Source organism: Ptiloglossa arizonensis, chromosome 8 (genome assembly GCF_051014685.1).
Source record: "Ptiloglossa arizonensis isolate GNS036 chromosome 8, iyPtiAriz1_principal, whole genome shotgun sequence".
NCBI lineage: Eukaryota > Metazoa > Arthropoda > Insecta > Hymenoptera > Colletidae > Ptiloglossa > Ptiloglossa arizonensis.
Window position 1 is genome coordinate 19,615,173 of NC_135055.1, and position 26,016 is coordinate 19,641,188.

General features: G+C 34.0%; 4 protein-coding genes across 10 annotated transcripts in view; 2 read left to right on the plus strand and 2 right to left on the minus strand.

Moving 5' to 3' along the window:
- LOC143149849 (kxDL motif-containing protein CG10681) overlaps positions 1-4,275 on the plus strand; it is a 31,860-nt gene extending 27,585 nt beyond the window's left edge. For 2 of the 4 annotated variants that reach the window (XM_076317588.1, XM_076317589.1), the window contains exons 4-7: positions 2,190-2,363; positions 2,443-2,642; positions 2,718-2,852; positions 3,844-4,275. In XM_076317588.1, the coding sequence (XP_076173703.1) occupies positions 2,215-2,363; positions 2,443-2,642; positions 2,718-2,852; positions 3,844-3,974 (615 nt within the window). In that variant the 5' untranslated portion in view covers positions 2,190-2,214 and the 3' untranslated portion in view covers positions 3,975-4,275. Of the gene's footprint in view, positions 1-1,211; positions 2,364-2,442; positions 2,643-2,717; positions 2,853-3,728 lie in introns of those variants that run through there. The other 2 variants (XM_076317587.1, XM_076317590.1) reach the window with 2 other exon arrangements.
- Vih (ubiquitin conjugating enzyme vih) lies at positions 145-1,826 on the minus strand. Its single transcript, XM_076317591.1, has 4 exons — positions 1,411-1,826; positions 990-1,104; positions 676-880; positions 145-603 (listed from the first exon to the last, which is right to left on the minus strand). Exons 1-4 carry the CDS (start codon positions 1,512-1,514, stop codon positions 479-481), a joined length of 549 nt encoding a protein of 182 aa, XP_076173706.1. The 5' UTR covers positions 1,515-1,826; the 3' UTR covers positions 145-478.
- A 13,737-nt stretch (positions 4,276-18,012) lies between the features above and the next one.
- On the plus strand, positions 18,013-23,488 carry Msh6 (DNA mismatch repair protein Msh6). Its single transcript, XM_076317608.1, has 22 exons — positions 18,013-18,040; positions 18,112-18,362; positions 18,638-18,811; positions 18,885-18,976; positions 19,040-19,108; positions 19,188-19,388; positions 19,463-19,597; positions 19,665-19,800; positions 19,872-20,152; positions 20,219-20,344; positions 20,405-20,483; positions 20,559-20,746; positions 20,813-20,907; positions 20,995-21,150; positions 21,233-21,390; positions 21,462-21,550; positions 21,629-21,919; positions 22,005-22,220; positions 22,300-22,479; positions 22,555-22,732; positions 22,811-22,962; positions 23,024-23,488. The coding sequence occupies exons 2-22, from the start codon at positions 18,236-18,238 to the stop codon at positions 23,279-23,281; spliced, it is 3,381 nt and encodes a 1,126-aa protein (XP_076173723.1). The 5' UTR covers positions 18,013-18,040; positions 18,112-18,235; the 3' UTR covers positions 23,282-23,488.
- A 74-nt stretch (positions 23,489-23,562) lies between these two features.
- The window catches only part of Jupiter (microtubule-associated protein Jupiter), a 70,542-nt gene continuing 68,088 nt past the window's right edge, over positions 23,563-26,016 (minus strand). For all 4 annotated transcript variants that reach the window (XM_076317611.1, XM_076317612.1, XM_076317610.1 and 1 more), the window contains one exon: positions 23,563-25,927. In XM_076317611.1, coding sequence (XP_076173726.1) covers positions 25,746-25,927 — 182 coding nt within the window. In that variant the 3' untranslated portion in view covers positions 23,563-25,745. The remainder of the gene's footprint in view (positions 25,928-26,016) is intronic.

Genomic DNA, 26,016 nt, shown 5'->3' on the forward strand with positions numbered 1-26,016 from the left:
AAACTGTGAAACATTAATGTTTAAAATATTTATTTTTGAATTATACAATAATAATAAATGACGTAACGTCGAGTGTAGCTGGTACTTATGAAAAATAATAAAATATATCGAAAAGTCAATATATATTACTAAGAGTAAAAATAAATAAACGTTTCTGGTACAAATTGATGATGTAAAAATGTTTAATCCGCATATACAGTCTTAAAATCATGGTACAAATTTCTATTCATCTTCAAGTCAAATTACGAAATTAAGCAAAGAAATGATTGTAATGAACAATGTAAAAATGATTTTTTTGTTCCTTTGCATGTTACAATATATTGATGAAGAACCAAAAAGAGAAAATACAAGATTAAATTTTTTTATAATGACATTCATAAGTTTGGTGCAGCAAGTTTTTATACGTCTTATACCTAATTGTAACATTGACAGAAATAAAAATAGTGAATCAGCCAAGATGATTAGAAAAATGAACTTATCATGAATCTTGTTGATCACGATTCAAAGCTTTGTGATATTCTTCCGTTAAATGTTTCTTATATTTTGTTTGATCGCTCCATAGCTTTGCTGCTTGAGGATTGAGGGGACTTTCATTGTTAGGTTCTACAAAATAAGATATCATTTGTATAGTGACTAGCCAATTAACAATTTATATGTGAATATAAGTATACTCACCACTAAGAAGAGATTGTATAGATAAAAGTATAGTGCGCACATCGTATAGAGCGCTCCATTTGTCTTTTAATATGTCCAAACAAATGTTACCCACTGCATCCACATTTGGATGAAAACAAGGAGTGGCAAAGCGCACCACTGGTGCACTATATGGATAACTATGAGGGAATTCCAAAGTTAACTTATAAGTAAGACCAGAATATACCTAAAAGAATAAAAGAAAAAATACATATATATATATATTTATATATATATATGTGTGTGTATATATACACTACATTATTTATAATTTGATATGATATAAATGATATTACCGTATCTCTTGGTCCTGTGATAGTTCCAATCCACTTAAACAAATTTTCCCCATCGGGAAAAGCGGAGACACCTTTCTCTGTACTCATCATCAAAACCATGAGTTCTTTTTGCAGTCTACACATACATTTATCTTTGTTGATACAGTAGGCAATAATTATTTTTAAATAAATTTAGTATAAAATATATCCACCATCGTGAATATTTGCAACTTGGGATCGAGCCAATTTCAAATTTTTCGCCCAAACATTGCAAGTAGGTTATGTTTTTTGATATAATGTTTGAAAAAAAAAAAATGTTTTTCACTCTACAATATCGTAACAAAAAATAAAAGTTAAATCACTAATAGATAACAATAAAAAATGTCTGAGAATAAATTCAGTCGATAATTTCTACTCTAAATATCAAATACAATTTGCGTACCGTTTACTAACTGCATGGTTGTCTTTTGGTATATTCTGCTTTTCTTCGGCAGCTTTGTTCGGCGCGTTTTGTGACGAATAAAATGGATTTATATTCTGTGCCATTCCGGGTCGAAAATCGCACACAGTAGATCCTTGGATTTTCTTTTTCTTCACGTAAGATTTCCGAAGCTTCGGTTCGAGGCACAACAGTCACTGTAGAAATTTGAATGCTAGAGCTTCTATCAACCCCCTTAAAAACATTTGACTTCGAACAGCTGTTGAAGGTGAAGCGTGCTGTTTGTTCCACGAATCTATTGCAATTGAAGAAAATATAGACTCGGTGTTAGTGATGTAAATGGTGAGAATTAGCGTTTCACTTATTTGTTGAAAACATGCTTGCGTTCGACTTTACGCACACTCGGCGACGTAACTATCATTGATTCAAGATGACGTACAAGCAATGGCAAATGAATTGTCGGTTAATGACAGGAACGAACGTTTAACGAAACAACACAAACAATACAACTTAGTACTCGTGTTATTGAATCACTTAACTGTTTGTAAAATCGTTTCCACTTGGCAATTAATATTAATTTTCTATGGTGGTATTCTGTTAATGTAAGTTACACCTATTCAATATCAGTACAATGAGTGTACCGAATATAGTTTCAGAAGAAATAATCGTTTTATGGTTATAATACAACTTTAGTGTTTGATTTGAATTATTGTGGAAAGAAATAATTATGATGCATAAAGATGAAAAAAGATAGCAACTATGAAACTTGAAACAAATTATAGTAGAGGAATATGAAACATTGAGAAAATGGCAACTGCACAAGGTACACCTGAATCAGATACAGGGAGCTTCGAATGCTTCCAGAATTATACAGCTCCAGAGGTATTTATACAAGGCTTGGCTGGTATAGTTGACCAACAGGATGTAGAATCTATGATAAGGGCTCAAAAACAAATGTAAGGATATTTTCTGAATACTCCGATGTGTACAACATTCTGCAATTCTTTTTAGTTTATTTATTGTTATTTATTATAGGTTGCAGAGATTTGAAAAGACCAACGAGATGTTAACAAATTGTAATCAGTTGTCAATAAATAGATTAAAGACTGCTGGTAGTGAGTTTAAAAAACATACAACACTGTTGACAGAAATGAAAAAGGATTTGGATTATATCTTTAAAAGGATTCGTATAGTGAAAAATAAATTGAGTCAACAATATCCTCAAGCATTCAATGGTAAATACATAGACTGTTTTAAAAATATAATGTTTAGAAGATGATTTATTTATACTAGAAATTTTGATGTTATAGAGGCAGTCAGAAGCAGTTTAGCAGAAGAAGTAATCGTCGAGGATGTAGATTGCCCTGTAAAACCACTCGAACCTGAAATCGTACCATTACCGAGCACACCTCAAAATATTACGGACCGAGATCCAGATTCTGATGGTAACCAAACTTGCACTACAAGTAATCGTATTGCTGCGCAATAAATTTGCTTAAATTATGGACAAATTATCTATTGTTGAAATATTAAATGTTCTTTAACTGCCTATTAGAGATTATTCGATTATTTTTTTTCAATTTCTTTTTAAAATCGTTTACCGAATGAAATGAGATATTATTGAAGTTTATATATTCTTATAGTAATGTTTTTACTTTGTTTCGTTCGACCAAAAGCTCCTGGTGATATAATTATGAACAAATAGAGTGACTATAAGTCAATTCCGATTATATTAGTATTTTATAACGATAAAAAGATTAATAATCATTATATTATACAAAATATTCAACTATAAGCAAAGATTCTGAACGATGTTAATCGTTTTTGATAAATAAGTTATAATAAGAAGTTGATAGATAGAAAATTTCGTGTACAATAGTGAGCAGTTTTTCGTCGTTGAATGATTTCCATTTAGGTTTGTCCTATTTACCTGTACATATGCAACATTTGCTATGTACCAGTTTATACTTAGACCTAAAGAATATACAAAGAATATAACAAGTTTCATATAAATGCAAAGGAACCTAAGAACTATCATGAACGACGATTTACCAAAAAACGTGTGACTTCGACAAACATTAGTTAAGTTACTGTACATCGTCTTCGTTAGAAACATAAGATTAATCTCTTTTGCTCGTTGTTAATACTATACGATGTACATGTTACAGCCATAGTACGTGATCCGTTAAAATGTAGAAATATCGGTAAATCGTTAAAACGATTTCGATACCATGGCTGTAATGTAAGAGTTACACTGTAATGGAATGAAGTTTAGAAACAGTTCCAAGAAATATAAATATCTGTCATTCTCATTCCACTAGATGCAGTTACTTCGTTTTATTTCCCGATCGTTCGGGTGTACGAAAGTCCCCTATTCCCGAATTCGTCGCGTGATTACGCGAGAAACTAATGACGACTTCAATTATTGGTGTACAGTGCCGGTCGAGGAGTTTCAGTTTGCAAAGCTGCGGAAGCGACGAATAAAGAGCAACGATAGTTCGTCAACGGAGAGCAACAACGATCACAGTAACGCCGACACTTCATCCTGCACGTCCGACACTGGTTAAAATACTTGATGCAGAGATGTACAGGGATTTAAAAAAAATTACAAAATAATGAAAGATCAACGAAAGGAAAGTGTTTGAAGAAAGTCTAATATATTTACGCGCTAACATTACCGCGAAAATCGTTAACCGACAATAACTATGTTCCTCGGTCGATGACAAACGGCCACCAGTGTCCAGAATGTTCTAATTGTTCGACGTGTAAAAGCAAGGAAGCTATTCGCGTAATCGTATAAATGTAAATTGCAAGTCTACGAATAATGTCAATGTCGTATTACGAATAAAATACTGTTTATACACCGTAGCAGAGTTAATTATTACGTAATTATCGTAGTACCGTACGATAGATCATAAACACACAATTTTCGAGGAAAAGTACAGAGCTTTCCAAAAAGCGTGGCATGAACCTGGTCTGTACTTCTGTGATAGTACTTAAGAATGACTAAACGTTGCTTTCAATACCGATTTTTTTCTGTGAAAGCAAATCATAGTTTTTTGTATTTCCATGTTTGCCCATAATTAAAGGCAGTAGTAGTGGAATACAGTTGTAACATATTTTTAAAAATAATTGTAAAAAGAAATATAACACTAATTAAAACAGTTTCCAGTCACAATTCGTACAAAGTTTAAGAATTTTCAATATCAACAAGAATTAAATGAGGATCAGAGTTGCATATATTCTACTTAGTTAGTTAATGTCTGTAACCACTAGATGGCCAAGTATTTGTCAGATTGTGTCCTGTCGAAATTTTATTACAGTATTGTCAAATGTTATTATAATTACTTTATTTTATTTTGTACTTTACTTCATTTGTGTTAAAATGACTGTAACTTTGTCAAAAATCATCCCTCTTTAACGCGGTTCCGTTTACTTTAAAGGAACAGTATTGTACTTTTCGACGCAACGACCAAAAAATTGCTGATTCTATTACTTTTAGGACTACGGTCTGCTCGGATTCTGACAATATTTATAATTTGACGGCCTCTTAGGGCCGAGATCTAAACGAGGAGATCGAAGGAACTTTGATTCCTTCCATCTCCATGGTTTAGTAATTTCGTTTGTACTGTGTGTCGAGGGAGATCGATGGACCTTCGATTCCATCTACCTCCCTCCGGGTCTCCGCTCCCAGCAACCTCCACGTGGTGAGACCTGGTAATCGGTATTACTCACGACGAACAATAACTCTTCGTCGCGATTAGTACCGAGCTAATTGGCTGCGAATTTAAAATAGCTATTATCGTTTAAATTATGAGTTAAACAAACGTAAAATTACAGTATTGAATAAACCATCATTACATTCCACGTTTCCTAACGTTAAGGAACATGTCATAAATTTTCTACTTCGAAAGATTGTCCATCGCGAATAATGTCGAGCTAATTGTCTCTGTACTTAGACTAATTACTAATATATAAAAATAAATTGTATATTATAACATAGAAAAATTTGTGTGGCATATAAGAATGTACGATACATGAACTATGACAATGAAAAGAAGGAATATGATTGTAATCGGAGGAAATATATATGTCATATTGAATAAATGAAACATATTCAGAATATATCTTGAGATTTTTAATTACAACTTTCCTTTCCACTTCCTGCATTGTTACGAACGGATTCACTAATAACTCAATGACGTCATTTTGAAGAATCCTCGAAATAGGAATACCATCTTGGCTACCATGTTCTCCTGATACCAAAGTTCCAAAATCGGCGAAAAATTCTAGTAAAAATTTGATAATTCGCACGAAATGCCCGCCATAGTTCAATTCACGGAAATTCTTGAAAATGACAATATTTCAAAGACATATGAATGATGAATGATAGGGGGAATGAAGGCAAAGCAGGGAAAGGAAAAGAGCTGCTCGTGTTATACATAATGAATTTATTGAAGTGCGTCAGAGTTACATACATATTCTTACATTTCACAAGAATATTGAAATTTTCATGCGCGTTATAATAATTCTCTACGTTATAATATACAATTTGTTGTTATATATTAACTATCAATTTTAAATTCGCGTCATAATGTATTAATTTTTAATTTTTAACCCTGTGCTGAAGTACAAATACAAAGAATAATTAATTCAAAATTTAAAAAATCCGAAAAGCACAAGTGGCACCATCTACGGCAAAACGTCCAAGTTTGTCGGGAAATAGTTCGTTAGAAAAAAATTAGATGGCGACGTACGTGCAATTAGAGTGTGTATTAGAATGTAGGTACCACATTTAAATTTTCCATAAAAAATTAGAAATTTCTCTTTAATAACGAGAAACAATGATGGTTGTACAGTTATGATTTACGCACTACACATTAATTTGCGATTCTCAACTCTGCAGATGCACAATCCCACAAATAATTTAATTTATTCAGAAATTAAACAATCCGAAAAGCACAAGTGGCACCATCTACGGCAAAACGTCCAAGTTTGTCGAGAAATAGTTCGTTAGAAAAAAATTAGATGGCGACGTACGTGCGATAAGAGCGTGTATTAGAATGTAGCTGTCAAAATATAAATTTTTCATAAAGAATAGAGATGAATTTGATTTTGATCGAGATTCGAAGTAAAAAGTGTTTTGTAAAGTTTTAATGCATGGAAGTAATAATTGTCTGTTTGGTGCATTAATTTAACACTTATTTAATTCTTATAATTTACGCAATACGCGAAAAAGTTGCATTTTTTACTTAAAAGTGTCGAAATTCAATTAATCGCTTTTCTAAATAGCAAAATCATCATGATAAACACGTGTAGCCTTGAGAATGTCAGTTGGATCTCAACGAAAAATTCCTTCGCGAATAAAGAATATTTCAACGAAATGACGTTTTAAGTCATTATTTATACTACAATATTGTTAATAATTGTTTAAACTATGTGTAACTAATCATTATGATAAATAAACATCAAGATATTGCGAAATCTGCGAAGGCGAACGGTTTCGGTGAATGTTTGTTCATTTTCGTGATTGTTGTTAACATTTACTCACCTTCCGATTATTAACATTACAATGTGCATCTTGTTTATGCATTTATAAATCTTTAATTACTTTACAAATATTAATTTTGATCGTAAATCGAGAAACATACAACGGTTTACTTTAATTTTCGATCGAATTTAATTTCTATAGGCAAATCAATCATTTACAATGCACAAATAAGATGCATTCTTATTGAAGCATTCTATCGTAACATAAATGTTCGGAATATGCGTAAATGTTAATAACAATCGCGGAAATGAACAAACATTTACCGAAACCGATCGCCTTTGCAGATTTCGCAATATCTTGATGTTTATTTATCATAATTGTTAAAAACCGTCGTAGGACCATAGTGTAAACAATTATTAACAATGTTCTAGTATAAATAATGGCTTGAGAGCCATCAATTTCTTGAAGTATTTGTTAGATCGAACAAAGACAATCGAAGTAACCGTGCGATAAAATAAATGAATATTTCTCTACATATCGAAAAAATAGTTTGTATATATGCATATATGTTCTGAACGCTCAGTGACACACATATGTCACACGGCGATGAAGTGAGTTGCCATCTACTGGAGGATAGGTAAACTACACTTAAGGTGTGAAAACACCTGGCGGAGAAACGCTCAAGTTTGTTGAGGAATTCTTCTTATTTCCACCAATAGATAGCGCCACGAGCATAATTTACCGACATTAAAGATAAGCAATTCCATTTGTATGGTATTCCCTACCGTGCAATAAAATAAATAAATATTTCTGTACAAAGTTTCGTACGTATCATCTTTCGAATAAATGTAAAGTTAAACGAAATCAGCGTAATGAAATTTCTCTCCATTCTAGCCTTCCTTTATACATTTAAAAAAATCTTTGATACCTCGAAATCATGGCCACACATATCGATTATCGACTCACAAGTGTTTATCACGATGATTTTTCTACATAGAAAAGCGATTAATCGAAATTCAGCACGTTTGAGTAAAAAATACAACTTCTACGCGTATTGTGTAAATTATGAGAATTAAATAAATGTTAAACTATTGCACTAAATAGACAATTATTACTTTTCATGCTTTGAAACTTTACTAAACGAGTTTTTGCTTTGAATCTCGATGAAAATTAATTTCTATAAGTATAATCGTTTATAATGCATAAATAAGATACAAATTGTTCGATTAATATTGGGAACATGCATAAATGTTAGTAACAATCGCGAAAATTAACAAATATGTTCTCCAAGAGACGGCAACCCATATAATTACCACGTTATAAATGTTTGGAATTGCGCGTTTAGAACATATTTGCATGCATACAAACAATAATTTCGATATGTAGAGAAATATTTATTTATTTTATCGCACGTTAGGAAATATTCGAAAGGAGATACCTGTAATGTCGGTAGATAATGCTTGTGGAGCCACCTATTGATGAAAGTCAGAACAATTCCTCGACAAACTTGAGCGTTTCTCCGCCAGGTGTTTTCACACCTTAAGTGTAATTTACCTATTCTCCAGTAGATGGCAACCCATTCGATTGCCGTGTGACATATGTGTGTCACTGAGCGTTCAGAACATATATGCATAATATACAAACTATAATTTCGATATATAGAGAAATATTCATTTATTTTATCGCACGGTTACTTCGATTGTCTTTGTTCGATCTAACAAATATTTCCAGAAAGTAATGACTTTCAAGCCATTATTTATATAGCCATTATTATAAATAAACATCAAGAAATTGTGAAATCTGCGAAGGCGAACGGTTTCGGTGAATGTTTGTTCATTTCCGCGATTGTTACTAACATTTACGCATGTTCTCAGTATTAATCGAACAATGTGCATTGTATTCATGCATTAAAAATGATTGATTCGCCTATAGCAATTGATTTTGCTCGAACTTCAAAGTAAAGAGATGTTTCTTAAAGTTTTAAAACATGGAAAGTAATAATTGTCTATGAGATATATCAATTTAACATTTGATTAATACTTAAAGAATCGAAATTTTTGGTATTTTCCTGATACCAAAGGTTGAAATTCAGGCATAAATTTTAGAAAATGTTTGATTTTGAGACTCTTGGTGTCAGTATACGATATGCGAGGAAGTGGCACGATTTCGCGGATTCTTAGAATTGACGTCAAATTCCAAGAATTTCCGCGAATCGAAATTTCGTTGGACTTTCGAACGAATTTCTGAATCATGGATCCCGATTTTCTTTGTATCAGGAGAACGTGATAGTCGAGGACATATAGTTTTAAGTAGTTTTAGCAGTTTGATAGGATCGGGTTAAAGAAATGGAAACAAATAATGGACAAAAATAAAGTTTCTGTTGTCAGTGAAATTGATTTTATTTCAATACATCAATTCATCGGAAATACAATCGCTTTTCTTCGATCCATTAATATATTCGCAATTTCATACTCATTACAAAAATGTTGTTCTTTAAAGTACTCTACTTGGGAAAAGTACTGTACCGTAAAGTACTCTACTGTACCGTAAAAATTACTATTCTAAATTCGCAGCCGATTAGCTCGGTACTACCCACGACGAATAATTATTGTTCGTCGCGAGTAATACCGATTACCAGGTCTCACCACGTGGAGGTTGCTGCGAGCGGAGACCCGGAGAGAGATAGATGGAATCAAAGTTCCATCGATCTCCCTCGACACGCGATACAAACGAAGATACCAAACCAAAGAGATGGAAGGAATCAATGTTCCTTCGATCTCCTCGTTTAGTTCTGCCGAGCAATTACATTATGGAAAAATTAGGCAAAATTGGAAAAGACGCGACACGAACCGTGCAGTTGGTCCTACTAGGTCTATCCCGTTTCCCCTCCGTGGTTCCGATTCCAGAGAAAACGAACGACGCCTACCACTCCCCGAGAGGAGTGCCCCGTTTCTCCATCTTTACGACGAGAGGGTCTTATTTTGGAGGCTTTCACAGGGACCAGCAAAAATGCCTGCTCCTGTGCTCGCAACATGCCCCCTCTGGAAGCGGACACACCGGAAGAGACGGCGATAGACCGTTCGGACTACTTACACGGCCGGCCACTTGCTTGTACAAGAAGCAGTGGTGACCGGACTGAGGAACGAGGAAGCGAGCAAAATTAAGCTAAAGATTGGTTAATTGCTTGGCAGATCACAGCCTTAAAACTAACTTATTCCAACTGCAGAGATAGAAGGAATCAATGTTCCTTCGATCTCCTCGTTTAATTCTGCCGAGCAATTACATTATGAAAAAATTAGGCAAAATTGGGAACGCGACACGAACCGTGGAGTTGTTCCTACTAGGTCGGTCCCGTTTCTCCTTAGTAGGCCCGATTCTCAAGGATATGCGCGACGCCGTCCACTCCGCTAGGGGAGTGCCCCGTTTCTCCCAACTCCGCAGCCAGGAGCCACGCATAGCGTGGACCTGACTCACGGAGGATGACGAAGAGAGGGTCTTATGATGGATCAAGGGCTTCCGCAGGGACCGGTGCGAACACCTGCCCCTGTGTTCGCAGCATATTCTCTCTCAAAGCGGACGCACCAGAAGAGACGGCGATCGAGCGTTCGGTCCACCTCCACGGCCGGTCACTTGCTTATGCAACAAGCAGAGGTGGCCGGACTGAGATACGAGCAAGCGAGCAAAAAGAAGCTAAAGATTGGATAATTGCTCGGCAGATCACAGATATTCGTACATAGTGACCTTAAAACTAACTTAGTCTATACTTAGAATTAACATCGGTCCTCTTCGTTCTTCGTTCTTCGTTTTCCGATATATCTAAGAGAAACCAAAGAGAAACATAAAGTCATGGCATAATAGAAAATAGAAAAGAATTTGGTTAGTGGAAAAAAATAAACATGTAAAGACAAGTAGAAATTAAAATCAGAGAACAAATGAAATGAATTACACAAAGAAACGATTAAAAAAAAAAGAAAGGATTGAGAGAGCGGTCGCCAGTACTGACCACCGCCTACCGGCGGCCAGTACCGATTACCATGGTGGGGGTCTCCCTTCCATAAACCTAAAACGAAGAGATCCGTCCACCTCGGAGGCTCCAGGAACAATGAAATTTTAAACAACCGGCGGCTCTTTATATACCCTCCGCAAGGTCACTTACCAGTGACTTACCGTTACTTCTATTGTCTTTGTTCGATCTAATCGAATATTTCAACAAATTGATGGCTTTTTAGCCATTATTTATACTAGAACATTGTTAATAATTGTTTAATCTACGGTCCTACGATGGTTGTTAATAAATATGATAAATAAACATCAAGATATTGCGAAATTTTCGAAGGCGAACGGTTTCGGTGAATGTTTGTTCATTTCCGCGATTGTTACTAACATTTATGCATGTTCCCAATATTGATCGAACAATGTGCATCTTATTTATGTATTGTAATTAATTAAGAAACTTATAGAAATTGATTTTGATCGAGACTCGATGTTAAAACGTGTTTCGTAAAGTTTTAAAGCATGGAAAGTAACAATTGTTTACTAGATACATTAATTTAACATTTGTTTAATTCTTATAATTTACACAATACGCGTAGAAGTTGTATTTTTTACATAAAAGTGCCAAAATTCAATTAATCGCAGGTTCTGGATAGAAAAATCATCCCGATGAATACTTGTGAATCGATAATCGATACCTGTAGCCTTGAAAATGGCAGTTGGATCTCAGCGAAAAATTCCTTCGCGAACAAAGAATATTTCAACGAAATGATATTTTAAGCCATTATTTATACTAGGACATTGTTAATAATTGTCTAAAGTATGGTCCTACGACGGTTGTTAATAAATATGATAAATAAACATCGAGATTTCGCGAAATCTGCGAAGACGCACGATTTCGGTGAATGTTTGTTCATTTCCGCCATTGTTACTAACATTTATACATGTTCCGAACATTTATCTTACAATATGCATCTTATTTATGCATTAAATATGATTGATTTGCCTAGAGGAGTTAATTTTGACCGAAATTCGAGGTATAAACGTGTTTCTTAATGTTTCAAAGCATGGAAAGTAACAATTGTTTATTAGGTACATTAATTTAACATTTGTTTAATTCTTATAATTTACACAATACGCGTAGAAGTTGCATTATTTACTTAAAAGCACCGAAATTCAATTAATCGCTTTTCTAGACAGAAAAATCATCGTGATAAACATTTGTGAATCGATTATCGATACGTGCAGCCTTGAAAATGTCAGTTGGATCTCAGCGAAAAATTCCTTCGCGAACAAAGAATATTTCAACGAAATGATATTTTAAGCCATTATTTATACTAGGACATTGTTAATAATTGTCTAAAGTATGGTCCTACGACGGTTGTTAATAAATATGATAAATAAACATCGAGATTTCGCGAAATCTGCGAAGACGCACGATTTCGGTGAATGTTTGTTCATTTTCGCCATTGTTACTAACATTTATACATGTTCCGAACATTTATCTTACAATATGCATCTTATTTATGCATTAAATATGATTGATTCGCCTAGAGGAGTTAATTTTGACCGAAATTCGAGGTATAAACGTGTTTCTTAATGTTTCAAAGCATGGAAAGTAACAATTGTTTATTAGGTACATTAATTTAACATTTGTTTAATTCTTATAATTTACACAATACGCGTAGAAGTTGCATTATTTACTTAAAAGCACCGAAATTCAATTAATCGCTTTTCTAGACAGAAAAATCATCGTGATAAACATTTGTGAATCGATTATCGATACCTGTAGCCTTGAAAATGGCAGTTGGATCTCAGCGAAAAATTCCTTCGCGAACAAAGAATATTTCAACGAAATGATATTTGGAACCATTATTAATACTAGGACATTGTTAATAATTGTCTAAAGTATGGTCCTACGACGGTTGTTAATAAATATGATAAATAAACATCGAGATTTCGCGAAATCTGCGAAGACGCACGATTTCGGTGAATGTTTGTTCATTTCCGCCATTGTTACAAACATTTATACATGTTCCGAACATTTATCTTACAATATGCATCTTATTTATGCATTAAATATGATTGATTCGCCTAGAGGAGTTAATTTTGACCGAAATTCGAGGTATAAACGTGTTTCTTAATGTTTCAAAGCATGGAAAGTAACAATTGTTTATTAGATACATTAATTTAACATTTGTTTAATTCTTATAATTTACACAATACGCGTAGAAGTTGCATTTTCTACTTAAAGGTGCCGAAATTCAATTAATCGTTTCTCTAGATAGAAAAATCTTCGATTAATATTGCGAACATGCGTAAATGTTAGTAACGATCACGGAAATGAACAAACATTCACTGAAGCCTTCGCAGATTTCGCAATATCTTGATGTTTGTTTATCATGATTATTAACAACCGTCGTAGGACCATACCTTAGACAATTATTAACAATGTCCTAGTATTAATAATGGTTCCAAATATCATTTCGTTGAAATATTCTTTGTTCGCGAAGGAATTTTTCGCTGAGATCCAACTGACATTTTCAAGGCTGCACGTATCGATAATCGATTCACAAATGTTTATCACGATGATTTTTCTGTCTAGAAAAGCGATTAATTGAATTTCGGTGCTTTTAAGTAAATAATGCAACTTCTACGCGTATTGTGTAAATTATAAGAATTAAACAAATGTTAAATTAATGTACCTAATAAACAATTGTTACTTTCCATGCTTTGAAACATTAAGAAACACGTTTATACCTCGAATTTCGGTCAAAATTAACTCCTCTAGGCGAATCAATCATATGTAATGCATAAATAAGATGCATATTGTAAGATAAATGTTCGGAACATGTATAAATGTTAGTAACAATGGCGGAAATGAACAAACATTCACCGAAATCGTGCGTCTTCGCAGATTTCGCGAAATCTCGATGTTTATTTATCATATTTATTAACAACCGTCGTAGGACCATACTTTAGACAATTATTAACAATGTCCTAGTATAAATAATGGCTTAAAATATCATTTCGTTGAAATATTCTTTGTTCGCGAAGGAATTTTTCGCTGAGATCCAACTGCCATTTTCAAGGCTACAGGTATCGATTATCGATTCACAAGTATTCATCGGGATGATTTTTCTATCCAGAACCTGCGATTAATTGAATTTTGGCACTTTTATGTAAAAAATACAACTTCTACGCGTATTGTGTAAATTATAAGAATTAAACAAATGTTAAATTAATGTATCTAGTAAACAATTGTTACTTTCCATGCTTTAAAACTTTACGAAACACGTTTTAACATCGAGTCTCGATCAAAATCAATTTCTATAAGTTTCTTAATTAATTGCAATACATAAATAAGATGCACATTGTTCGATCAATATTGGGAACATGCATAAATGTTAGTAACAATCGCGGAAATGAACAAACATTCACCGAAACCGTTCGCCTTCGAAAATTTCGCAATATCTTGATGTTTATTTATCATATTTATTAACAACCATCGTAGGACCGTAGATTAAACAATTATTAACAATGTTCTAGTATAAATAATGGCTAAAAAGCCATCAATTTGTTGAAATATTCGATTAGACCGAACAAAGACAATAGAAGTAACCGTGCGATAAAATAAATGAATATTTCTCTACATATCTAAAAAATAGTTTGTATATATGCATATATGTTCTGAACGCTCAGTGACACACATATGTCACACGGCGATGAAGTGAGTTGCCATCTACTGGAGGATAGGTAAACTACACTTAAGGTGTGAAAACACCTGGCGGAGAAACGCTCAAGTTTGTTGAGGAATTCTTCTTATTTCTACCAATAGATAGCGCCACGAGCATAATTTACCGACATTAAAGATAAGTAATTCCATTTGTATGGTATTCCCTACCGTGCAATAAAATAAATAAATATTTCTGTACAAAGTTTCGTATGTATCATCTTTCGAATAAATGTAAAGTTAAACGAAATCAGCGTAATGAAATTTCTCTCCATTCTAGCCTTCCTTTATACATTTAAAAAAATCTTTGATACCTCGAAATCATGGCCACACATATCGATTATCGACTCACAAGTGTTTATCACGATGATTTTTCTACATAGAAAAGCGATTAATCGAAATTCAGCACGTTTGAGTAAAAAATACAACTTCTACGCGTATTGTGTAAATTATGAGAATTAAATAAATGTTAAACTGTTGCACTAAATAGACAATTATTACTTTTCATGCTTTGAAACTTTACTAAACGAGTTTTTACTTTGAATCTCGATGAAAATTAATTTCTATAAGTATAATCGTTTATAATGCATAAATAAGATACAAATTGTTCGATTAATATTGGGAACATGCATAAATGTTAGTAACAATCGCGAAAATTAACAAATATGTTCTCCAAGACACGGCAACCCATATAATTACCAGGTTATAAAATGTTTGGAATTGCGCGTTTAGAACATATTTGCATGCATACAAACAATAATTTCGATATGTAGAGAAATATTTATTTATTTTATCGCACGTTAGGAAATATTCGAAAGGAGATACCTGTAATGTCGGTAGATAATGCTTGTGGAGCCATCTATTGATGAAATTCAGAACAATTCCTCGACAAACTTGAGCGTTTTTCCGCCAGGTGTTTTCACACCTTAAGTGTAGTTTACCTATTCTCCAGTAGATGGCAACTCATTCGATTGCCGTGTGACATATGTGTGTCACTGAGCGTTCAGAACATATATGCATAATATACAAACTAATTTCGATATGTAGAGAAATATTCATTTATTTTATCGCACGGTTACTTCGATTGTCTTTGTTCGATCTAACAAATATTTCCAGAAAGTAATGACTTTCAAGCCATTATTCATACTAGGATGTTGTTAATAATTGTTTAATCTATGGTCCTACAACGGTTGTTAATAATTGTAGTAAAAAACATTAGGATATTGCGAAATCTGCGAAGGCGGACGGTTTTGGTGAATGTTTGTTCATCCACGAGATTGTTATTAACATTTACGCATGTTCCAAACATTTGTGTTGCAGAATAAATCTTATTTGTGCATTATAAATCATTGGTTTGCCTATAGAAATTAAATTTGATCGAAAATTAAAGTAAAAAGTGGTATTCATATGTTTCTCGACTTATATCAAACTTAATATTTGTAAAGTAATTAATGATTTATAATGCACGAACAAGGTGCAAATTGTATTTCATTTGTTCTCTGATTTTAATTTGTACTTGTTTTTCCATGTTTATTTTTTGTACTAACCAACTTCATTTCTATTTTCTATCATGCCTTGACTTTAGCTTTCTCTTAGGTAGGCACAAGAGGACTTTTTCGTCGCATCCGCCATGGGATCTTCAGTTAAGCTAAGAATAAGTTAGTTTTAAGGCCACTGTGTACAAATATCTGTGATCTGCCGAGCAATTAACCAATCTTTAGCTTATTTTTGCTCGCTTCCTCGTTCCTCAGCCCGGTCACCACTGCTTGTTGCATAAGCAAGTGACCGGCCGTGTAGGTGGTCCGAACGGTCTATCGCCATCTCTTCCGGCGCGTCCGCTTAGAGAGAGAACATGCTGCGAACACAGGGGCAGGTATTTTTGCTTGTCTCTGCGTAAGCCCTTCTTCCATAAGACCCTCTCTTTGTCAATCTCCGTGAGTCAGGTCCGCGCTCTGCGTGTGCTCCTGACGCGGAGTTGGAGAAACGGGGCACTCCCCTAGCGGAGTGGAAGGCGTCGCGCATTTCCTTGACAATCGGGCACACTGAGGAGAAACGGGATAGACCTAGTAGGACCAACTGCACGGTACGCGTCGCGTCTTTCCCAATTTTACTTAATTTTTGTCCATAATGTAATTGCTCGGCAGGACTAAACCGGAAGATCGAAGGATCATTGATTCCTTTTATCTCCCCGGTTTAGTAATTTCGTTTGTACTGCGTGTCGAGGGAGTTCGATGGAACTTTGATTCCATCTATTTCCCTCCGGGTCTCCGCTCGCAGCAACCTCCACGTGGTGAGACCTGGTAATCGGTATTACTCGCGACGAACAATAATTATTCGTTGCAGGTAGTACCGAGCTAATCGGCTGCGAATTTAGACTATTTATCATGTATAATAAAATATAATATTGTGACATAGATGATTTTTGTCACGTATAAGAAACGCAAAAATATCTAGTGACGTTACTCCGATGCATTCCAATAAATTCATTTCGAGTATTACATGTGGTTCCATCTAGTCGTGAGTTCGGGAGTATTCCTCTATAAACTTGGGTGTTTTAGCACTGGTGGCGTAAATTTTAGATGTAAATATAGTTCAAATTTCCTCCACTACATAGCTACCCGCAGTACTGCCAATTTATTTGGGAATTAATGGCTTAAGTTCGATGGTTTTATTAAAAATTACTTTATTTTAAAATTACATTTCAAATTACATAATTAAAAAACAGTTGAAACATCTCGAATTTACATTATATCAATCTACGTAATAAATAATTTGTATAAATATTTTTCCATTAATAGGTACATTAATTAGAAATTTATAGAATATTATTTTCTTAAACATATGTAATTTATTCGAGTACTGATTTACCAGAGTAATAACATATAAATATTTATATACCTTTCATTCATTCTTAATAATTATTTATTCTCCAATTTCAAAGTAGTATTATAGAGTAGGATGTAAGAACAAATATTTAAACAAATGTAGTAATCTGTGAGGATAGCTGTGACTGAAGATATTCTTAGTTTCGTGTTACAAAAATGTTTCAGGTATAATTTGTTTTGTCACATAAAGTTGTAAAAATAAATGGAAAATATTTAACAATTTATTGTTACTAATTTTACCGTTTACGATAGTTCGGTTGAATATAGTTCTTGAAATTTTCATTTTTAGACGAAGAAGTCGCTTCAAAATTTCTGAACTTTACAGTCGCCGGATACAAAAGAAATCCCTAAAATAAGTACTCTAGGCTCTGAACAGTACTGTATAGGAAGATACTGTTTAGGTTGGATACTCAATATTCATTGTCGCTATACGATATAAATTTTTTTAAAATATGTATCAATTAGATTAATTTCATTTTTTTTATTCAAAGTGTTGAGGAACGAGTACTATTGAGAAATGAAACATTTTTTGTAAGACTTACAATATAATTTCTGTAAATTGATACATTGAAGAACGTACAAGTAAATTTCAATGTTTTTAGGAAAACCAAAATTTTACCGGGAGTTTAACCCATTCATTCGTTGCGACGTTCTCATTGAAAAGAAAAATTTAGAGGAATTATTTGTATTATACATACAACGTTTGTACTATTTATTAGTGACATTATGTCAAAGGTAAACACGTTATACAATTATTTTACGTCACCAAAAACTGTCAAAGAACCGAGTAATAAAACAGTACCTGATGATAAATCTGCCACGCCGAAAAGGACAAAGGAACAAAGGAACAAAAGTATGTTATGAAACCGATTTGTGTAAAAATAATTGATTTAATTTAGTGACAGTTGTTAGATTTAAGCCGCTATACTGTTTAATATAATATTATAATAAAATTATAGATATAATCATAAAATAGAATTATATTTTATTGACTAATTCTTAACTCATATCATAGCTTTGTTTTCGTGCAGCGTTTTTACGCTCTTATTGCAACCTTTGAAGTAATATATTTAAAAATTATAAAGTAGAAGTTATAAAAATTTAAATGACTATTATTATTACATGTAGCGAGAACTCCTAACAAGGGGAAAGAAAATAAAAATGTTGAGGATCGGAAAAGGATTTATAAAGATGATGTAGATGAGGAAGAAAAAGAAATTGAACCAAGACAAATAAAAAGACCAAGATTAATTATCCCCGATGAAGAATCTGGAGAAGACTCTGGAGATGATTTTAAACCTGGTTTGTACAAAGTCTTATATTTTATCCATTTATTACCGATAAGAAAAATGATTTTGACATAACTTCTATATAGATCCACAAGATATGTCGGATGAATCTGATTCAGGTAGTGAAGGAGACCCTGAAAGTGAAGTGCAGACACAAAGTGAGGAAGAAACACCTGAGGTAAAAAAATAGTTTTGTTTATAAAAAGTCAATTTTGATAATTTAATGTAAACTATATTTTAGAAGAAAAAGAAGGTATTTAATAACACCAGAAGGACACGCCAAGGTGGATCAAAAATAAATGCCAAATTTGTAAGTTTATGATTGCAAATAATTTTATTTCACCAATGAGTTTATATTCCACTTAATTAACTTAAGAAAATTTCATTAGGATAAGAAAGAGCCAAAAATATCTCAACATACTCAAGTTCAAGGTTTGAATAGCAATATTGTGGAGTCTTGGCCACATTTAAAATATGATTTTCTTCAACCAAGTAAAATAAGAGATATGCAAAGAAAATCTTTAAGTGACCCAAATTATGATCCTAAAACTGTTTATGTTCCTATGGACTTTTTAAATCAACAAACCCCGGTAAGATTACAGATTTTACTTTATTCTGCATTTTGTAATGCAACATTGAATATTCTAGAATATGTCTTTTATAGGCAATGAGGCAATGGTGGGAATTGAAAAGCAAACATTTCGACTGTGTTCTCTTCTTTAAAGTAGGAAAGTTTTATGAATTATATCACATGGATGCTGTTACTGGAGTCAAGGAACTTAATTTAACATATATGCGAGTAAGTACTTTGACCTTTTCTTCCACAAAAATTACAGAGATACGAAAATAAGCAAGACTAACTACAGGGTGAATTTGCACATTCTGGATTTCCTGAAATCGGATATGGTCGTTTTTCGGGAAGTCTTATAGAGAAAGGATACAAAGTAGCTAGAGTGGAACAGACAGAGAATCCAGATATGATGACACAGCGCTGTAATAAAAGTAAGATAGTAGATAAATATTACTTTCTTTTTTCAAATATAGCATGATTTAATTTCACTTATAATTTTTAGTGACTAAACCAACAAAGTTTGACAAAGTTGTTAAAAGAGAAATTTGTCAAATAAGCTCCAAAGGTACAAGAGTGTACACTGCTTTAGATGTAGAAGCATCAACACCAAATTCAAATTATCTATTGTCTCTTGTTGAAAAATGCCTGCCTGATACAAACACATCCCATTATGGAGTATGTTTCTTAGATACAACAATAGGAGATTTTTACCTTGGACAATTTGAAGATGATCGTTGTAATTCTAGAATATTGACCTTACTTGCTCATTACCCCCCAGTTCATGTAAGTGTTTGTTTATTACTTATTCATTAAGATTGGTCAAATTTAAATATATTTATCATATTTTAGGTTGTGTACAAACGTGGTAATTTATCTCAAAAAACATTACAAATTTTGAATAATACTTTAGCAGCATGCATTAAAGAATCACTTCTGCGTGAAACTCAATTCTGGTCTTCTTCAACTACATTGAAAGTAAGTTTCAACCACTTCAATCTACTATTCATTTATACAGATTATTGTCACGACTTACAGAATCTTCATGAAGGAGAGTACTTTAAATCAGATTCCGGTTTTTCATGGCCGACCGGGTTGCAAGCCTATCTTAATCAAAGTAAATATATTTTATACATTTTGTGAACGTGAAATTTTCATTTTATTAGAAATTTTTTTTTTTATTTTTATTTAGGTGATAGCTTAGGCTTAACTCCAGCCGATGGTAAAGAGTTGGCAGTACATGCTTTAGGAGGATGCGTGTATCTGCTCAAAGAATATTTACTTGAACAACAACTATTAGCTCAGGGACGATTCAAATCGTATGTTCCACCTGATTTCTCAAGCGAAAGTTCCACAACTACTAAGTTTGCGAATAATATGGTACTTAGAAATTTTATCGAACTACATAACATGATATATAAATAAATTAATATTCATTATTACTAGGTTTTAGATGCCATTACTGTTAATAACTTGAGAATCTTTGGTGAAGGTTCTCTAATGAAAACATTGGATCGTTGTTGTACCGCATTCGGCAAAAGGTATGTTTCAAGCAAAAATAATCGTTTCGTATTACTTTAATTGGAAATGTTTACAATTAAAAATGTTTTACTAATTACACGTTACAGATTATTGCGGGAATGGATTTGTAGACCATCTTGTCGGAAAAACGTTATAACTGAACGTCAAGAAGCTATACAAGAATTGATGGATCGTTCAGATGTGGTACAGACTGCACGTAGTATGTTAGCTGGTCTTCCTGATCTTGAAAGATTATTGAGCAAGTGAGTCGAAATTGCTTTTACTGAATAAAGAAAATCGTTGTTTACAATAAATATTTGATACGCGTAAAATCTGGATCTGCAGAATTCACGGTCATGGAAATTCGGCAAGAATGAATAATCATCCTGAAGGCAGAGCAATTATGTTTGAAGGACAAACGTACTCTAAAAGAAAGATTCTAGATTTCATTAATATTCTTAGTGGTTTTGAGGTTGTTTTAAAAACAGTTGCTTTATTCAAAGGTATATATACCAAATATACTGTATCATACTTGAGATTAATGCTCCGAAATCGAAAAATATTTGTGTTTTAGATTTCAATGGTAGCTTGATAAGTCGATGCGTTAAATTGGAACCGGATGGTGAATTTCCTTCATTAAGGAAAACTTTAGATTACTTCGAGGTAATTAAAACTATTTTTTTTTTTTTGTAATAATAGGCATTAATTAAACATGACATTATTTCGCGACATGTATTTCAGACTGCGTTCAATCACGAAGAAGCCAAAAAAGAAGGCTGTATTGTACCAAAGAAAGGAGTTGACCCCGAATACGATTCCGTTTTAATAGAGCTTGCAGATGTGAAGAAAGATCTAGAACGATATCTTGAAAAGCAAAGACAACACTTCGGCGTGAAAGTAACGTTTCACGGATCGGATAGAAAACGTTATCAGATCGAGATTCCAGAGTCACAAGTCAAGAAAGTTGGTTCTGGATACGAACTTCAGTCACAGAGGAAAGGATTCAAACGTTACTATACCGCTGAGGCAAAGGTTTCTTTTTCTTTTCAACGATTATTTTAAAACCTAAAACATTAAAAAATATTTAAATTACACTAATTACATTATATTTTATCAGGAACTTTTGAGTCGACAAATAAATGCCGAAGAACATAGAGATAAAGTGTTGAAGGATCTAAACAGAAGGATATTTGCAAAATTTAGCGAGAAGTATGATATGTGGAACTTGGCCGTTTATAAACTATCTATCTTAGATGTCCTAATTTCCTTAGCTGAGTATGCTCTTAGTGGTGAAATGTGTATACCGGAATTAAATGATGGCACAGATGGACATGTAATTTTAATACAATTGCATTGCTTTATTAAGAAAAGTCTATTTTACTGATAATTATTTAAACGTTTCTTTTTGATAGATATTTATTGACATACAAGAAGGACGACACCCGTGTATCTTTTCAGATAATTTCATACCCAACGATACTTTATTAGGAACCGGTGATTCTGCATCTTTTATGATTTTGACTGGTCCAAATATGGGCGGTAAATCAACGTTGATGCGTCAAGTTGCGCTTCTTACCATAATGGCACAAATAGTACGTTTTGTTTTTGTAAAATTAATCTTGCATAAAATGTTGAAACACAAAAAGTCTACTTTTTGTTACTTGCAGGGAAGTTATGTTCCGGCAAGTTCTTGTCGTTTAACAATAGTGGATCGGATTTTCACAAGATTAGGAGCAAGTGATGATATTCTGGCTGGTCAGAGTACATTTTTGGTAGAATTGAGTGAAACCGCTGCAATATTACAGCATGCTACACCGTACTCGTTAGTTTTGTTGGATGAATTGGGTAAGAGAATATTTAATCATAGTTTTGACGATAGAGTTAAAAAGAATATTAATACCGTTACATCGTGTGTATCCATAGGTCGTGGTACATCAACGTATGATGGTACAGCGATAGCTGCATCTGTCGTAAATGCTCTTACAAAATTAAATTGCCGTACATTATTCTCGACGCACTATCATTCTTTGGTAGAAGATTACAAAAATAATAAGGATGTTACGTTGGCTCATATGGTGCGTTAACATTTTTACAATTTTTTAAAAACAAAATTAATTACTTATAATTTTGTTACAGGCATGCATGGTAGAGAACGAGGAAGAGGATGAAGTAACTCAAGAAACGGTAACATTCTTATACAAACTTAGCGAAGGAGCTTGTCCAAAATCGTACGGTTTCAATGCTGCTCGATTAGCTGGTGTGCCATCTGTAATCACAAATAGGGCACACGAAATTTCCAAGAAACTTGAACAGGAAACCAATGAAAAACACTTCTTCGCTGCTCTTTGCAAAGCGGATGGACCAGCCATAAGAAACCTCATTGCTGCAATATAAAATCATATTGCTCGTTTGATATTAGTTCAAAATGTACGGTAATTTTAGCGGATCGTTCATTCACATAATTTATAACTACACTGCGCAGTATTACGTATCTTTACACGATATTATATACATTTATTATATTGTAGTTTGTTGTAATTTGCAAATATTGTTTGATATTACTACAAGCGTATTTTGATAATAAAATTAACTGCAAAAGTTGAAGAATTCGTTCGTTCATCATTTACCATATCTTGCAGACTAGATAGAAGAAAATGAAAAAAAACGAGACGCCATTGTTGCTTACAAAATTTTATTAATTAATGCCGGAGTACAAAAGGGCTACTTATGACGAATATGATGCGATACAAACAATGTAATTTTACTCACACCAAACGACGAAGAACAAAATTTCATTTCGAAAACGTAAGAAAAATCGTGCGTACACGAGTCTTTGTCGTGAAATAAATACAATACTTATGCGTTGTATGTCGTGAAACAAAGAAGAAGCAAGGAGTGAAGTTCTAAATGAATATTGTCATTACATCCGATAGATTTTTTTTTTTTTTTTCTTATTCAAGAAGGACCGTAGGTGTGCGGAGCGATAAATAGAGAGAAATAGTAAACGTTATTTCGTTACGTTGGTAAATCGAGCGAGTATGAATATTTGTGTGTAACTTCCTACATACGATTAGCAAGTTGTATCTCTGCGTAAATATGAATTACGCATCTCGGTGCGCAAAAAGCCGTTTCTTATCGACGATTAAACAAAAATAAAAAAGGAACCGTGCTCTCTCTCTCTCCCTACAGTCGCGCATGCCGTTCATGCAAAAGAAAACTATATATACGATTAAAAAGGCACGGAAATTAAGAAAGCACTTGACTGTTTTAATGGGTTACAAGGATGTACTTTTATTTTCTTCGAATAACATATGCCTACTTCTAATGTACAATTCCGAGGTTTTCATCGAACGTTATCTAAATATTAATGTCGTCTGTCGAGCGCTCTCTCTCTCTTTCTTTCTCTCTCTCCCTCTCTCTCTCTCTCTCTTTCTTTCTAACTGGACGTTCGTGTTAAATTCCTTTCTATCATCAATTAGTATGATTCTCTATCGAATATACCAAACGATAGCAGTCTAATTTATGAAGCGTGTTTTTCCTGGAGCTCTTCTGATTCTCGCGTTTCAGAATTTAACAGGATTTACCTACTGACGAAGTCGATCCAAAAATTACTTTCTTCTGTCTTTCTGTCTCTCTCCCCTCTTCATAATTACTTCCCGTTGCTCAACGTTCCAAAACTTTCGATCAACAGTTCAAGATCATCGATATCGAGTAACACGGTCTCTGAATAATTAGAAAGGTGCCGTTGTTTCGAGACAACCACGAACGAACGTGGGCAACATCTCTCGAAAATTGGGCACCGTTCGAATTACTATCTTACAACATCCTTCGTTTCTTTTTTTTTTCTTTTTCTTTTTTTGTTACCATGATCCAAAAACGACGAGTTCTATTATTATCTTAAAAGTTACGCATTTACAAAACTGCGGGGAACGAAGATTCTTGGGGAATGATGTTTTCCGTAAAACTGAACGACTATTTTAGCCCGCTTCGGCAAGTAGGACCTAAGATTCGATCGTCGTGTGTGATGACATTTTTGCTCGGTTTCTTTCAAGTTTTGCACGACTCTTCTCTTTCTCTCTCTCTTTCTCTCTTTCTCTCTCTCCCTCCGTTTCGTCAGTCCTCCCAGTGCCGTTGCAATTCGTTCACGATAGAATTCGTCAATTCTCCCGTTCGTCGTAAAATCAATATTCACTAACAACAAATCGATACAACAATACGAGCGAAACGAACAAACGGAACACAAATTTCATTGCTAGATCTCGTATACAAGGGCGATTCTTAACAATCGTACCGTGAACACGTTTCGTAACGTGAGTGTGTGTGTGTGTGTGTGTGTGTGTGTGTGCGCGACCACTCTTGGTATCTATTACAACGCGAAAAATAACACCGGACGACGTACGGAGTTCGTACAATACTTTTCATTACTTTTCAACCGAATATACCGTTATCCCTTCTTGGAAACAGAATCACTCTTGTACAACGCTCGAAAGATGAACACGTAATTAATCGAATTTCAAACGTAACTTTACAATACGTGTCTCGCGAACAATGAATAAATAACATATTCTTTTAAACGAACTTCTCACGAACGAAACAAAAATCGAAAAATCTACAAAGAAGAATGACACTGCCGTCGTCGTCAGTCCCTTTTCTTTCTTTTTTTTTTTCTTTCTCTCTCCGATCCTCCGAGCGCGAGGAGGCTGCGACGCGAAGAACGAGAAGAGATTATTCATCTTCGGAGACGTTCCGGAATCGTTCTAGTGGGCATAAAAAGTTCTCGTACGAATTCTCGGGCACTGGAAGGGTTAACGGCGCGCAATGGAGGATGCCGATGAGCGGTTAATCCCGATGCAGACTTTTACCAGAGCCCGGATGAGTATCCGCCAGGTGGGACTCGTCCGCGAGCCGGAGCCTTCGCGGCTGGCGACGAGTCGTTCGATTTCTCACCAACGCTGGAGTTCGAGCTGGATGTTCCGTTTTGCACGGCTGGTCCGTTGTTCTGTGATTCCGTGTAACCAGCACCAGTCACCGGATTACCATCTGCGAAGAACATTTTCGTTCTTAAAACGGACCCGCAGCGCAACAATGGCCACCCTCTTCCTCCTTAGAGCGATTCCCTTTGGAGTCGA

Excerpts from the sequence above, each read along its gene's own strand:
- Vih (XM_076317591.1), bottom strand. The coding sequence starts at position 1,514 with ATGGCACAGAATATAAATCCATTTTATTCGTCACAAAACGCGCCGAAC. Across the intron at positions 881-989 it reads TCACAGGACCAAGAGATACG|GTATATTCTGGTCTTACTTA; the intron begins GTAATATCATTT and ends TTATTCTTTTAG. Across the intron at positions 604-675 it reads TATACAATCTCTTCTTAGTG|AACCTAACAATGAAAGTCCC; the intron begins GTGAGTATACTT and ends CTTATTTTGTAG.
- Msh6 (XM_076317608.1), top strand. The coding sequence starts at position 18,236 with ATGTCAAAGGTAAACACGTTATACAATTATTTTACGTCACCAAAAACT. Across the intron at positions 18,363-18,637 it reads AAAGGAACAAAGGAACAAAA|CGAGAACTCCTAACAAGGGG; the intron begins GTATGTTATGAA and ends TATTACATGTAG. Across the intron at positions 18,977-19,039 it reads GTGAGGAAGAAACACCTGAG|AAGAAAAAGAAGGTATTTAA; the intron begins GTAAAAAAATAG and ends ACTATATTTTAG.